The 13,544-nt window shown below is 47.0% G+C and overlaps 5 protein-coding genes across 7 annotated transcripts; 4 read left to right on the top strand and 1 right to left on the bottom strand.

Annotated features, from left to right (window-relative positions):
• The first annotated feature begins 85 nt into the window (after positions 1-85).
• LOC115767073 (mitochondrial tRNA-specific 2-thiouridylase 1) lies at positions 86-2,258 on the top strand. Its single transcript, XM_030711214.1, has 2 exons — positions 86-869; positions 933-2,258. Exons 1-2 carry the CDS (start codon positions 210-212, stop codon positions 1,413-1,415), a joined length of 1,143 nt encoding a protein of 380 aa, XP_030567074.1. The 5' UTR covers positions 86-209; the 3' UTR covers positions 1,416-2,258.
• LOC115767072 (cell division control protein 45 homolog) lies at positions 2,259-4,336 on the bottom strand. Its single transcript, XM_030711213.1, has 2 exons — positions 3,154-4,336; positions 2,259-3,096 (listed from the first exon to the last, which is right to left on the bottom strand). Exons 1-2 carry the CDS (start codon positions 4,068-4,070, stop codon positions 2,280-2,282), a joined length of 1,734 nt encoding a protein of 577 aa, XP_030567073.1. The 5' UTR covers positions 4,071-4,336; the 3' UTR covers positions 2,259-2,279.
• A 417-nt stretch (positions 4,337-4,753) lies between these two features.
• On the top strand, positions 4,754-5,540 carry LOC115767023. Its single transcript, XM_030711147.1, has 2 exons — positions 4,754-5,003; positions 5,066-5,540. The coding sequence occupies exons 1-2, from the start codon at positions 4,834-4,836 to the stop codon at positions 5,517-5,519; spliced, it is 624 nt and encodes a 207-aa protein (XP_030567007.1). The 5' UTR covers positions 4,754-4,833; the 3' UTR covers positions 5,520-5,540.
• A 53-nt stretch (positions 5,541-5,593) lies between these two features.
• LOC115767022 (gamma-butyrobetaine dioxygenase) lies at positions 5,594-6,977 on the top strand. Its single transcript, XM_030711146.1, has 2 exons — positions 5,594-6,234; positions 6,297-6,977. Exons 1-2 carry the CDS (start codon positions 5,636-5,638, stop codon positions 6,928-6,930), a joined length of 1,233 nt encoding a protein of 410 aa, XP_030567006.1. The 5' UTR covers positions 5,594-5,635; the 3' UTR covers positions 6,931-6,977.
• Positions 6,978-7,205: 228 nt separating this feature from the next.
• On the top strand, positions 7,206-13,171 carry LOC115767014 (protein suppressor of white apricot). 3 transcript variants are annotated; one of them, XM_030711139.1, is made up of 7 exons: positions 7,206-7,648; positions 8,648-8,820; positions 9,615-9,826; positions 9,902-11,000; positions 11,061-11,306; positions 11,410-11,538; positions 11,896-12,157. In XM_030711139.1, exons 1-7 carry the CDS (start codon positions 7,344-7,346, stop codon positions 11,985-11,987), a joined length of 2,256 nt encoding a protein of 751 aa, XP_030566999.1. In that variant the 5' UTR covers positions 7,206-7,343; the 3' UTR covers positions 11,988-12,157. The 3 variants fall into 3 exon arrangements, with proteins under 3 accessions (XP_030566999.1, XP_030566997.1, XP_030566998.1); XM_030711137.1 differs by lacking the exon at positions 11,896-12,157 and adding an exon at positions 12,183-13,171 and having other exon boundaries at positions 7,212-7,648; XM_030711138.1 differs by lacking the exons at positions 7,206-7,648; positions 8,648-8,820; positions 11,896-12,157 and adding exons at positions 8,994-9,198; positions 12,183-13,171.
• The last annotated feature ends 373 nt before the right edge of the window (positions 13,172-13,544 follow it).

Genomic DNA, 13,544 nt, shown 5'->3' with positions numbered 1-13,544 from the left:
TTTTGTGAATTCCAATCAGGCTTGCTAACGAGCATTGAAAGCATTTTCAAATCCCAGCAGTATTTGGGAACACCCCAAAAAATACTAGCATTCCATCTTGACTCCGAAAAATACGACATTGGCTAATGTGGTCACTCTTAAAACATAAAACAGTGTAATGTTAAAATACGTTTGTGATAACAGGCTGGCTAAATGTGGGCAACATTATCATGATACGAAATGTTGTGGTGGGCATGTCCGGAGGCGTGGATAGCGCTGTCAGCGCCCATCTGCTCAAGGAGCGAGGCTACAATGTGCTCGGCGTGTTTATGCGCAACTGGGACGAGCACGACGAATCCGGCCGCTGCAGCGGAGAGCAGGATTTAAAGGATGCGGAATTGGCTTGCCGGCACCTGCAAATCGAGCTACGCCAAGTGAACTATGTGAAGCAATACTGGACAGCGGTGTTTAGTCAGTTTCTAGATGACTACCAGCAGGGCCTGACGCCCAATCCGGACATATTGTGTAACAAGCATATAAAGTTCGATCTGTTCCATCGGCACGCCCTGCATACGCTGCAATATGATGCCGTCGCCACTGGCCATTATGCCCGCAACAGTCTGGGAGACTTTTTGGAGAATGGCTCCAGCCAGACACCAGAAGATGTACGCCTGCTCATACCTGCCGACACATTTAAGGATCAGACCTTCTTTCTAGCTGGCATACCACATGCAGCACTGCAGCGCACAATGTTCCCGCTGGGTGGACTGAGGAAGACAGAGGTTAAGCAGTTAGCGCGCCGTATCGGGCTGCATCGGTTGGCCGAAAAGCGGGAAAGCACCGGCATCTGCTTTGTGGGCAAGCGCGACTTCAAGGCCTTTATACAGGAGGTAATCCAATAGACGCACAAATATGGTCAACTAACATTGAATCGGAAATATCATTTTTGACAGTACATTAGCTCCAAACCGGGTCACTTTGTGGATGTCGATAGCGGAGCCGTAGTGGGCACACACGAGGGCATTCACCAGTGGACCGTGGGACAGCGCTGCCGGCTAAGCTCTCATTTGCAGCCGTATTTTGTGGCACGAAAAGATGCAGCCAGCAATATCATTTACGTGGCCGCTGGCCACGAACATCCCGCGCTGCACAGCACCCGCATTCACATCGGCGAACTCAACTGGCTGTGCAACCGGGCACGTCAGCAATTGGACTCAAAAGGCAGCCTGCGCTGCCGTTTTCGCTTTCAGCACACAAAGCCCCTGGTCGATTGCCAGCTGCGTCCCTTCGAAGTGCAGCTGGATGCACCACTTCGCGCCATCACACCAGGGCAGTATGCTGTCTTCTATGACGATACGGCTTGCTTGGGTGCTGCGCGCATTTTGCATGGAGAACCATTGCAATGCCTGGAGCAACAAATGGCCGTGGAGCGCTAGCAGTCAGTTATTTTGTTTTATAGTCTGATTTTAAATACGTCCTGTTCGTAATATATAAATCTACATGTCTACAAGAACTGAGATGCATATGGAGCAACAGTGTTCATTTGTTTAACGCATCTTCAACACTATAGGGAACTATATATTATAGTTCAATTTGTATAAAAGGCAGGATTAATTTAAATCTGAAATCATATATACTTTTGATCAGAACGACGAGCAGAGTTGATCTGGCCATATCCGTTTATATGAACCCGTCCAACTCAGAGAATTGAGGTAGAGGTTCCAACTAATCATTGTCTCCCAGCCAACTTGCAGCACGTCATATGCATCCAATATATTTTGGCGCTGACGACACTGTATCTTGAGTCGGGCAGTCTCGACTGGAGTATGTTTGCTTGGCTTAAAGAATCTTATTTGTTTGAGATATCGTTCTAAAAGGCAAAATAGTTTTATACCCCGTTTTTTTCACCAATTTTACGCACTTGCGCTTGGAAATTTATCAAAAGACCAAAAATATGGTTCTAAGGTAAACACATGTATTGTATATTTAAAGTCTGCTTTACACAATTTCAAATCGAATGCAACAAACGCATGACTTAATATATTTCTAAATATTCAATTCTAAGGTCCGTTTTACATAGTTTGAAGTCTTATGCTATATATATATATATTATTTTCTATTGGGAGTCCTAAGCGCGCTGGCAAAAAAAAAAGGCTATCTTACTAAAAACAATTGTGGTTTATAAATTAGATTATGTCAAATAAAATTGGCTGGATTAGCAAAGGTCGTTGCATGAATAAATTGTCTTAAAGGCTAAACTAGAGACTACATCTAAAAAAACACAGGGGAGCGCAATGAGCTTATGTGAGTAGCACGGTCAACGCATCTAGAAATCGGGTCAGGTCGCTCTGACGCAGCTGGACGATGGACGGCTCAAAGAAGTCTTGCAGCAGGCTGGTCTTGCTCTTCTGTGCCGCCTGGTCGAACGCCTTGCCAAAGAAGTTCTTTGGCGAGTCCTCGCGCACTGGCGCTATGCCCACCAGCAGGCACATACCCTGTGTCGCATCTAGCGGGCAGGTGGCAATGAGCGGTAGATCCGGTGCCTGGCGTACTCTCGTCGTTGCTACATGACCATGCAGCACGAATTTCGCGAGCAGCGCCAGCGCATATGGATAAGAGAAGAAGGCGTGCTCCTCCTGTAGCACATAATAGAAAAATGATCCAGTCGAATGTACCTGATGCGCTTCCAGACAGCTTTGCACCTGCCGAAAGATGGCCGCATGCAGCAGCTTGGCATTGTCGATGCCGACATTAAGTAGCTGCCTATGCTGGCGGGTCAGCGCATCCAACGCTTCCATGAAACAGTCCTCAGGTGTTTTATGCTTCTTAACCGACTGCAGTATTGCCAACAGAGCATAGACATAGTCGGCGGCAGCATAACGACTGCGATAGCCATAGCTGAGCGTGAAGGTGCCATAGACAATATCTGGTATGCCATACTTCTCGGCCAGCTGCTCCACCATAGAATAGAACTCTTTGCGCAAAACCAAATCCATGGCGCTGTATGTTTGGCGCGCATGCACCAGTGGCAGGCCCATTTCGACGAGCAGCTCATGTAGACGCTTCTCGCCCCTCAAGGTCCACAGCTTCAGCTGACAGGCAGAGTAGCGCGAGTAACTGACAATAAAATAGACAAATAAGCCGACCAATTGGAGATTCCTTGTCTTCACTTACCGCATTGACTCGGTTACGGTCCAGTGTCTGTATAGCACTAAGTGTAGATCGTTCTCAAAGCTGATCTTCGAGGCACTCATTGTGTTTTGATCATTAGTCTTGTTGGTCAGACGCGACACGTGCGACTGTATGTGCTCTAGCTCGAGTGTGTAGGCGCCGCTCTCGATCTTGCCCAGCAGCAGCTGTTCGCTGATGCCTACAATGGCCCACCAAAGCAGATCCATGTTGTCCTTGGACAGCTTCCAGGCTAGCTCGAAGATGTACAAAGCCGTTGATCGGCCATAATAGCTGAATTGTGTGTAGTCGAACATGATGCGATCCCGTTCCGATTCCCATTGTCGTCTTGCCCTCTGACGCATCACCCGCTGCTCGTGCCGCTGCATTCGGCTGAGCTTGGGCGCGCGCTCCCTCTCGACGCCGTCGCCATCAGCTTGACCGTCATCAGAATCGCCGGCACCGCTGTCTCCATCGTCCCCATCTTCATCGTCGTCCCCATCCTCGCCATCCGAGTCATAGAATATAGTTTCAAATGCTGGTATGTTCTCCTCTAGGGCTGGATCGCCTAAAATGCAAACCTGCCGATCGCTGTAAACATTGCAGACGTCCAGCGGCCGATGGGAATCGCATATGTAAAATGTGACATCCTCCGCCGGCTGCAGTAGCTCCACAATGTCCACACATCCGCCGCAATTGATCAGCAGCACATATTTAACATCGCCCTGGTGCTCCGAATAGGCACGTCGCAATCCAGTCACGCCCATAATGGGCACCACAGTGTACAGCATGTGATCGTACTTAAAGAGCGACTGCAGAATTTTGCTGGCGCAGATCGCGTCGACGTCATAGTTGACTATGATCAAAATCCGTTTGCCAATTAGTTGTCTGTAAAAGTCATTCTTTAGGTCCTGTATGAACATTTTCGCCGCACGCACAGTTAATTCCGCTGCGTGAAGAGTAACAAATCGGTACAAAGACACACAAAACAATATTGTAAATACAAGTAAGTGTTATATAGGTCAGGTTGCGACACTTCCGGCCTTTTAGCGTCAATTTACTTAATTAATGCAATTGTTGCTGTTGCGGCACTTAAATGGCCCTAGTTGCGCGTTGCATTTTGTTGTATTCGCTTTTGTTTGCACTTTCTAACAGGGCTCTCCGCTCTTTGTGGCCTGCATGCTCCACAGCTGCGGGATCGAATTAAGGCGGGAAATGGCCAGCTGTTCGGCGTGGCCGTGTGGCACAGTGAATGGCAATTGCTCAGTGCTGCCCCAAACCCGATTGCTACATGTGGCTAGTATAAATGTACCGAAATTGGAACATTACTTAGCATTGGTACATTTATTCATTAAAATCTCTTACTTAATTGTACCGAATATGGAAAACATTAAGTAATTGAGTAAAATGCAAAAAAAATATTGACCAACAAATCATGGTACTTTGTCAGCGAATATTAACCTAAACCTACAATCTATAGTTTTTGGTACAAATTATATATTTAAAAGTGATGATAGAACCTATCATTTTAACTATCGATTACACCATGCATATCGAAATTGAAAGCGATTGTTAGTTCGAATATGAAATACCGACTACATGTGTCTACATGTGTCTTACGCTTATTGCTAAATATTCAGCTAACGTATTTGAAACGCGTTTTATATACGAAAACAAGTTTCAATCATGGGAAATAATAAGGGCAAGCGCAAAGCGCTCACACAGCGTCAAGTTAGCTCCAGAATGAACTTCCTTTATCAGGCGTCAAACTTGATGGCGCACAGCAACAACAACACGCTCGCCGCCTACTACGGCAAGCTCTGTCGCAACGTGGGCACAAAGGCGCTGATGCACATGTGAGCTCTGAGTTGGTTCTGTGTTCTTTATTATAGCTAATTGTTGTCAATGCTTGAGGTAGGTCGCCAGCGCTGAAGCGCACACTGTGCAAACGCTGCTCCTTGCCGCTGCTGCCGGGCGTTAATACGTCGCTTAAGCTGGACCAGAAGCATGAACAGCAGCAGGTGATTACCGCGGCAGCAGCCACTGCGACGGCAACAAGCACAACCAGCAAACGCCGCCATCGCCGTTTGCGTAGCAAGCGGAGCAAGGGCCACAATCAGACTGCCGCCGCTGTCCAAAAAGATGCCGCACCCAGTGCCAGCATGGACGAACACGCTCGCCTACACTTGGAGTGTGCTTTGTGCGGGTCGAAACGTCGCTTCCAAGTCGACACACAAAACGAGTGCTGGCCAGAGCGCTCTGAGGCGATTGTGCAGGTGATAAGACTGGACGGACAAAGAAACGCAGACGAGGCTGAAGGAGGCGGAGAAGCAGCAGGAGGAGAAGGAGGAGGAACAGCACGAGAGCAGTGATAAGCGTACTTGGATGGCAATGACTTATCGCACGTGTAGTTGGTTACACTTGTTGATAAGCGAAATTAATTATCGGCCATCGACTGTTCCCCGTTCACAGTTCAGTATTTGAACATATGCTGAGCTGTAAACACATGATTGGCCAGCTGCTGGGCCGGCAGCTTAAGCGCCACGCCAGCCACGGCGTTACGGCCAGACTGTTGGAGCAGCGTTACGTGGAGCTAATTCAGCCAGACGGACGGCAACTCAAGTACCCGAGTATCTGGCTGCGTGACAATTGCCAGTGCTCGGAGTGTTTCCATGCGGCGACTCGAGCACGCAAGAGCCACTGGGAACGCGGCCCGCTGCACGTACAAGCGGAGCGCGTCAGCTACGATGAGCAGCGTCAGCAGCTCATTGTCAACTGGCAGGATGCTCACAACTCTATCTATGACCTCGACTGGCTGCAGCAGCGCGACTTCAGCGCGGAGGCCAGGCAACGATATCTGGACGAGGTTTACAAACAACCGGCTCAGCTTTGGGGCAAGCCGCAGTTTGGTGCAGTAACTCGCGAATTCGCCTACAAGGATGTGCTCCAGAAGGACTCAGTTCTGCGCGCCTGGCTCGAGGCGCTGGCCGTGCATGGCTTTGCGCTTCTGCGTGAGGCTCCCCACGATACCCAGGTCGTGCGCCATCTGGCCGAACGCATTGGGTACATCAAGCAGACCACCTACGGGTAAATTCGAATCAGATATCCTTTGAACGCACAATATGTAATCGGTTTTTATTCTGGAGCAGGGATGTGTTTGAGGTCAAGTCGAAGCCCAATGCTGGAAACTATGCCTACCTGATGACGCCGCTGCCGCTGCACACAGACATGCCCTACTATGAGTACAAGGCGGGCATCAACATTTTGCATACGCTGGTGCAATCGGAGTCGCCGGGAGGCGCCAACACGATGACCGATGGCTTCTTTATAGCCGATAAGATGCGTCGAGAGCATCCGGAATATTACGAACTATTGCGCACCATACCTGTTAACTGGTATGACATTGGACACGATGGAGACGCCGGCAAACCGTTCCACAGTCTGTGGCGTGGCCCTGTCATTTGCCTGGACATTGATGGGCACTTTGCACGCATCAATCAGAACACCACCAAACGTGACAGTCGCTTTACAGTGCCCTTAGAGCAGGCATTAGCCTGGTATGAGGCGTACGATAAGTTCCTTGAGCTGGCCCAGGCCGAAGCTGTGGAGTTCAAGACGCGCCCTGGTGATGTGTTTGTGTTTAATAATCTTCGAATGCTGCACGGACGTACCGCATACGAGGATTCGGCGCAAAATAAGCGGCATCTCATAGGAGCCTACGTTGACTGGGATACTATTTACTCCAAGATACGCACCCTAAAGTTTCCGAATGTAAAGTGTTAGCCCATCCGTGTGCATTGAAAGTGACATAGATATTGCTTACAATGTTAAATACTTGATTATAAAAAAATTATTACAATTTAACTATATTTTTTATATTTGAAGGCAACCGCCAAAAAATGACCGGCAAACTCGATTTTGTTATCGACATCGATTAATTGTGGCCGTTTTGCTCGCGTGATCAGCATACTAGCCATATATCGGCAGAGGTACGAAATGAAAGTATCGATACGCTTGATACATCGATACGTTTCTATTCAACCCTAGTCTGGTCTTTGCACATGCATATCAACATCAACAAGAAAAACGCATTTGGTAGCTGAAAATGCGAACTGATTGCAATATATAAAAGTGCTTAAATCTAACGTAGTTTGTGTGTGTGTGTATGTGTATTAATGCGCATTGCGAATAAATAAATGATGCCCTACAATATGCGTGCCTGCGGCAGCAACGCCATGGTACGTGAGTACGCTGGCGGCAGCCTCAACGGCATTTTGCGCAAAACAGGAGCCTCCGCAGGAGGCGCAGCAACAGCTTCCGGCGTGGGCGCCAATGGGTTAGCGTATGGCGCTGCATCAACGGATCCGCGACAGCCGCCACTGGAGCTGCTCGTTTTTGGCTATGCGTGCAAAATATTCCGTGACGATGAGAAGGCGCGCGAGATGGATCATGGCAAACAGCTGATACCCTGGATGGGCGATGTAAATCTCAAAATAGACAGGTTAATAATTGTTGCCTGCCACCGGCACTAAACTTAATTATACTATAATACGCTATACCCACATACATAATGTACTTGTATGTGTATACACATATGTATGTAACACCTTGGATCCCATATGTTTATGTGCCAAAAGAAGAAAACCGTACAACTGGTACCTTTGCCAGTGCCATAACTATCATATTTATCCTAGAATACAGTTATGTTTGAGGAAACCAAGCTACAACCCGAACTGAACGAGACCCGAACTGAACTAAGCTAAACTTAAACATAAAGTCCCTACTGGAAACTCGAGTATAGTCAAAACCATATTGAAAGTTGTCCAGTATTTCATTAGGTCCTATGCTACGAGCACAAGTTAACTGACTTATGGACTGACCGGGCGGTAAGGGGGCAGCGAAACAGACCCAACAGAGGTTGACTCTGCAACTGTAAAAGCTATCGTTTTCTCATTGTAATAACAGCTCTTTTCAGTGCTTCGCAAACTGTAATATATTTTTAAAAACAATTTTAAACTGTAATCGTAAAACAATTAACTTTTTTTTAGCAACCGGAGCGGTATGTATGAATGATTAAGACATAATAATTGATATATTCATATGCAAATATATATATATATTTAAACATATATACATAATTATAGACATTTAATTTAACAAAAATCGAATTTATTTAACAACTGTGTGAAGCTATTTGATCGAGATGCATATATTTCTTTTTGGTTTTAATAGATCGAAAGATCTATTTTAATTTGATTTGATTTGTGTGTGTGCGTGCGTGCGTGTGTGCGTGACTGTGTGTGCGTGTGTGTGTGTGTGTGTGTGAGTGTGTGTTTGTGTGCGTGGCTCTCACAAGCAGCATCTCAATGTATTGATTTTGTTAACTAACAACGTTCTCTTTCCCGTTTATATTTCTCTTATTCTTTTCTTTGGAACACACACACACACACGCCCAAACACCCACCCACTCCCACCCACACACACACACGTATTTATACAGATATGACGTGCGTGGAGCGCTGTGCGAACTTTCTACCTATGAGGCACCACCTGGTGGCTATGGAAATCGTCTTGAATATCTCAGCACCGAGGAGCAGCGGGCGGAGCAGCTGTGCGAAGAGGAGCGCTATCTGTTCCTATACAACAACGAAGAAGAGCTACGGCTGCAGCAAGGTAAGTGCAGTTGCCGGCCTGCCGTATGCACCGCCTACTCAATGCGAATTGTATGTACTACTATTTAAATTCTAAGTGCCAAGAAATACCGATTTCATAACGAAAAATCAAGCTCAAATTGAACAAAAACAAATATATATATCAAGACCAAAATTCAAGACAAAATATTAACGAGAACAGAAACAAGAACAAGCACAAGAAACAAGCACAAATAGAAGCGTAGAAATCAAGTCAAATGCAAGTAGCAGCAAAACAAAAAAATAAAAAAATAAGATCAAAAACCAACCAAAAGCCAAACCAACAACAGCAGCAACAACAACAATGATAATGAACGTAAGTTTCATCCAATGCCTTGTGGTGGGTGCCGCCGTGGTTCAGGTAAATAACAACCACTTGACATTTAACAAATTCAACAATTTTTTGCAGATGCTGCTGCTGCGGCACTTTGGGGAGTCCTTGCTCTCTGTAACTCTCCCTAATAATCACTCGAAGACTGCACATAGAACTGAGCTCCAGCGAAAGCTAAAAATGAAAAAAAAAAAAGCAGAAATTGAAATTGAAGCTTTTAACAAATCAAAACCCAATGTCAAGAATATTTATTCTACGATTTTTTATGTGTATTCCTTTTGTGTGCCGTGCGGCATTTGTTGCTGTTGTTTTTTGTACTAAAGTCGCGCCGTTTGTCTTGTTTTCTTATTTTTGCCAACACTACATACGCACATACTTTCACACACCTACACCCATACACACACACGCTCACACGCACACGCACACGCACATATATAAACGTACAGAGGAGGATCTGAAGCGTCTGCAGCAGGAGACATCCGGTGGCAACTATAGCCAAGTAGATTTCCATTACGATGGCCAATCAACATGTGGTTCATCTGGTGCAGATGCTGCCACCTCACCAACGTCAGAGTCATCGACGCTGGCCGAGGAATCCGAGCTACCCTACACACTGCCACCCAGTCTTCTCGTGGCGCCCGCTCCAGGCATGCAGTTGGTAAGGAGGCATTTGCAATTGCCAAAATATAATATCAAAAGCGAATGCCAATTGCCGCATTTCATCATCTTGTAGCCGGAGACAATGAAGCAGCATGCAATTATTGAGAAGACGGCACGTTTCATTGCCACCCAGGGCGCCCAGATGGAGATCCTGATCAAAGCCAAGCAAGCCAACAATGCACAGTTTGATTTTCTGTCGCAGGGCGGCCAGTTGCAACCATATTATCGTCATCTTCTTTCCGCCATCAAGCAGGGAAAATTTGCGGCATCAGTGCCGGCGGCGACAACGGACAATTCTAATGTGACGGGCGAAAACAGCGCGTCTTCAAACAGTCCGAAGCGTAGCCAGCAGATCATAACGGTGCCCACCATCAAGTACAAACCGTCGGCCAATTGCGCCTACACGCAGCTCATCAGCAAAATCAAAGGTGTTCCGCTGCAGACAGTATTGGACGATGAGAACGCTTCACAGCATTCCGCCGGAACCGCCTCGCCCACGCCCAGCTGCAAGTCCGAGGGCCAGAGTCAAAGCAGCATTGCCGCCCCAGCATCCAACGGCGAGTTTACGCCCGTTCTGTTGCAGTACAATGGCAGCACATTTGCCCACGAGGCGGAGGAGGACAACGCCAACGATGCGCTGCCTAAGGTTGAGCTATTAAAAAACACCAGTGCTCTGGCGCTTGCCCAAAATTATAGCTCCGATAGCGACGACGAGCAGGACGCGGACGATGACAACAGTCAACAACGGACTCAAGAAGCCACGCAATCAGGCGCCGCCACTGGCGCTCTGACCACCGCCACGAAAAAACCCACTGCGGTGCTAGCACCACCACCGCTTTTAACTTTTCCTCTACCCGAGGAGACGCTGCGCCACATCATCGACAAGACGGCCACGTATGTAATTAAGAACGGTCGCCAGTTTGAGGAGACGCTGCGCACCAAAAGCGTCGAACGTTTCAATTTTTTGCTGCCGGACCACAAATTCTATGCGTATTACATGTACAAAATAACCGGCGATGTGGACGCCGCTTCTAAGGAGGAGAAGACGCGCAAAGCGGCTGCCGTTGCCGCTGCACTGATAAGCAAAAAAGGTCTTGGTGGCGCTAATGCAACTGCTGGAGCTGGTGCTACTACAGCCTCGACAGCTGCTGGTACCAGAGCGACTGAAAAGGGTGCGTTCAGCCAGCTCGCTCTGTAGAAATCCCTGACCTCATTTCCAAAATCTATTGCAGCGCACGTGTGCTTCGCCATACGCGCACGCGATGAGAACGCGACGTTGCACCCAGCACTGCCACAGGAGGCAAGCGATGATGATGAGCTGAAGGCAAAATCAAGTGCAGAGCAAGCGCGCCCTGGCATGCCAGACAGCGTGCAACGCGCCATCAAGCAAGTAGAGACGCAGCTGCTGGCTAGAACTGGCGCCCCAAAAGCCACTTCGGCAACGACAGCGACTTCCCCACTCAAAGAGCAACGACAGGGTGCGTATCGATTAGAGAGAGAGAGAGAGAGTGCCAGAAGGAAAGCGACGGCTATAGAGCAACACATCTTTTCTAACTTGTGACTTTCTTCCCTCCGCTTTAGCCGAGGAGCGTGTCAAGGACAAACTGGCACAGATCGCACGTGATAAGCTAAATGGTATAATGTCGCGCGAGAAGCAATTGCAGCTGGAGCGCAAGCGCAAGGCCATGGCCTTTCTCAATCAAATCAAATGTAAGTTTTCGCCTAAAGTGTTTGCACTCAACAAAAAAAAAAAAAGAATTCTTTCTGCTTAAACTAAGCACTAAGCAAAAGATGTTTAAAAGCAGCCAAGTTCGAAATTTTATCAGCTGAAACGAAATGCCTAAGAATTTTGATCCGTTCCCTTTTTATGTAGCTAGCAAGTTTTTGTAAAAAGTATTTCTTACTATACCTATATACTTCACAAAATGTTTAGTTGTGAAAAAGCCCGTTTCGTACTTAGTTTAAGAATATTCAAGAATGATCTTGAAATTCAAAGACTCGTTCATATTGGAATTTAGATAGGCGTTTTTTTCTATTCAATTTTCCATTCCCATTTGCAAAGCTTAGGCTCGTCTTCAAACGAAATAATCAATGCATGTCTTACTGATATTGGACCTCAATTCCGTGATCGGAAAATGGGCGGAAAATTATGGAATTGAAAGGGCTGCGAACATATTTTCAAAGATCTTGAAGTCATTTGCAAGGAATATTTCGTTCCGATCTGCTTCAACGGCAGAAAATATCTAGGAAAAGGTATATTTTGGATTTGGAGTGTAACACACAGTCGAGAAAAGCCGTGTAAAATCTGTTTATAACATTACATACTGAACAATATATTGTCTATTGGACTTAAGGTGAAGGTACGGCTATTGGCACAATTACTGGATCGGATACGATAACCACAGAAACAGCTGCTGGGAATGCAGATTCGGTAGCGGAGGCAGCTGACATCAATGGTGACTCGAATGATTCGGTGCGCTCCATACCCATCACTTACTTTGGACCTGATGATGATGAGGATGACGATGATGACGACGACGACGAAGAGGACAATGATGTGGGCGTGCGGACGGCATCAGCTCCACCGCCGCTCAGAACGGCTAATGCAGAGGATGATGAGGATGATGACGGAGATCTGGAAAAGTACAATTTACTTAACGATGATAGTACCAATACATTTACCAGCAAGGTGGCAGCGGCAGCAGCAGCAGCGCCCGTCCTGCTCTCCGATGACGACGATGTGCAGTTGGTATCCACCGCTGCCGCACCACAGTCAGTGTCGTCAGCTTCATCAGCTGTGCGTCATCGTAAGACTGGCCGTCGAAGTCGCAGTCACAGCAGCAGCAGCTGCTGCTCCATAGCGCAAGATGCTTCCGTGACCTCATCCAACAGTAGTCCTAGTTGCCGACGCAGTCGTAGTCGGAGTCGCAGTGCCCATCGGCAGCGCCGCAAGCGCAAATCCAGTGCCATTGCCAAACATAGACGCCGCCGTCGCAGTCGCAGTACATCGCGCAGTTCGCGTCACAAGCAGCGCAGTCGCAGTCGTAGCAGCAGCCATTCTAGCTTACGCCGCCATCGCGAGCATCACCGGGATAAGGAGGAGTCCTTGTCGCGCAGAAGAAATCACCAGCGCCAGCCGAGCAAAAAGAGTCACAAGCGCCACAAGCGACGTCGACGCAGCAGCGGAGGATCCGCCTCGCAATGAACCGTGTCTTTGCATCTAAAGCATTTTAGATTTTAGGTTTAAGAATTGTACATTTCCTTCTTTTTTTTTAATGTTGAGCAATGTTTCGCATGCGATGCATTGAGTATGGTCGTCAGTAATAAAATTTAGGTGTACAAATATTTACAAGCTGTTCATCATATCAAGGTTGTTAACGAACCAGATAGATATAAGAGAAGAGAGAACTCGTTGGAATTGTAATTGTATTATATTATATTATATTATAATCATGAATACAAATGTCTAACGTATAGTATGTAGAGCTCCAAGCCGAACCTGATTTCATGCAAACCGAACCCAAATCGAAGCATATATTTTTCGGAAACGATTTAGTTTTTAAAATAGGATACTTTTGAGGAGAAGGAGCCACAAAGCATAATCCACATCAACTCCAACCCTTGGATTTATCCAATCATATTTTTTAGATGCCCATTTAAGCTAGAGATCAAATTTGGCAATTGAATTGATTCAGGGATGTGTAACACCGATCAAC

Source organism: Drosophila novamexicana, unplaced genomic scaffold, assembly GCF_003285875.2.
Source record: "Drosophila novamexicana strain 15010-1031.04,08,12 unplaced genomic scaffold, DnovRS2.1 tig00001302-arrow-arrow-pilon, whole genome shotgun sequence".
Lineage (NCBI taxonomy): Eukaryota > Metazoa > Arthropoda > Insecta > Diptera > Drosophilidae > Drosophila > Drosophila novamexicana.
This window is presented reverse-complemented; position numbering and strand designations above follow the sequence as displayed.

Excerpts from the sequence above, each read along its gene's own strand:
- LOC115767073 (XM_030711214.1), top strand. The coding sequence starts at position 210 with ATGATACGAAATGTTGTGGTGGGCATGTCCGGAGGCGTGGATAGCGCT. Across the intron at positions 870-932 it reads TCAAGGCCTTTATACAGGAG|TACATTAGCTCCAAACCGGG; the intron begins GTAATCCAATAG and ends CATTTTTGACAG.
- LOC115767072 (XM_030711213.1), bottom strand. The coding sequence starts at position 4,070 with ATGTTCATACAGGACCTAAAGAATGACTTTTACAGACAACTAATTGGC. Across the intron at positions 3,097-3,153 it reads ACCGTAACCGAGTCAATGCG|TTACTCGCGCTACTCTGCCT; the intron begins GTAAGTGAAGAC and ends TTTTATTGTCAG.
- LOC115767023 (XM_030711147.1), top strand. The coding sequence starts at position 4,834 with ATGGGAAATAATAAGGGCAAGCGCAAAGCGCTCACACAGCGTCAAGTT. Across the intron at positions 5,004-5,065 it reads ACAAAGGCGCTGATGCACAT|GTCGCCAGCGCTGAAGCGCA; the intron begins GTGAGCTCTGAG and ends TGCTTGAGGTAG.
- LOC115767022 (XM_030711146.1), top strand. The coding sequence starts at position 5,636 with ATGCTGAGCTGTAAACACATGATTGGCCAGCTGCTGGGCCGGCAGCTT. Across the intron at positions 6,235-6,296 it reads ATCAAGCAGACCACCTACGG|GGATGTGTTTGAGGTCAAGT; the intron begins GTAAATTCGAAT and ends ATTCTGGAGCAG.
- LOC115767014 (XM_030711137.1), top strand. The coding sequence starts at position 7,344 with ATGATGCCCTACAATATGCGTGCCTGCGGCAGCAACGCCATGGTACGT. Across the intron at positions 8,821-9,614 it reads AGAGCTACGGCTGCAGCAAG|AGGAGGATCTGAAGCGTCTG; the intron begins GTAAGTGCAGTT and ends ATAAACGTACAG. Across the intron at positions 11,001-11,060 it reads TACCAGAGCGACTGAAAAGG|CGCACGTGTGCTTCGCCATA; the intron begins GTGCGTTCAGCC and ends AATCTATTGCAG.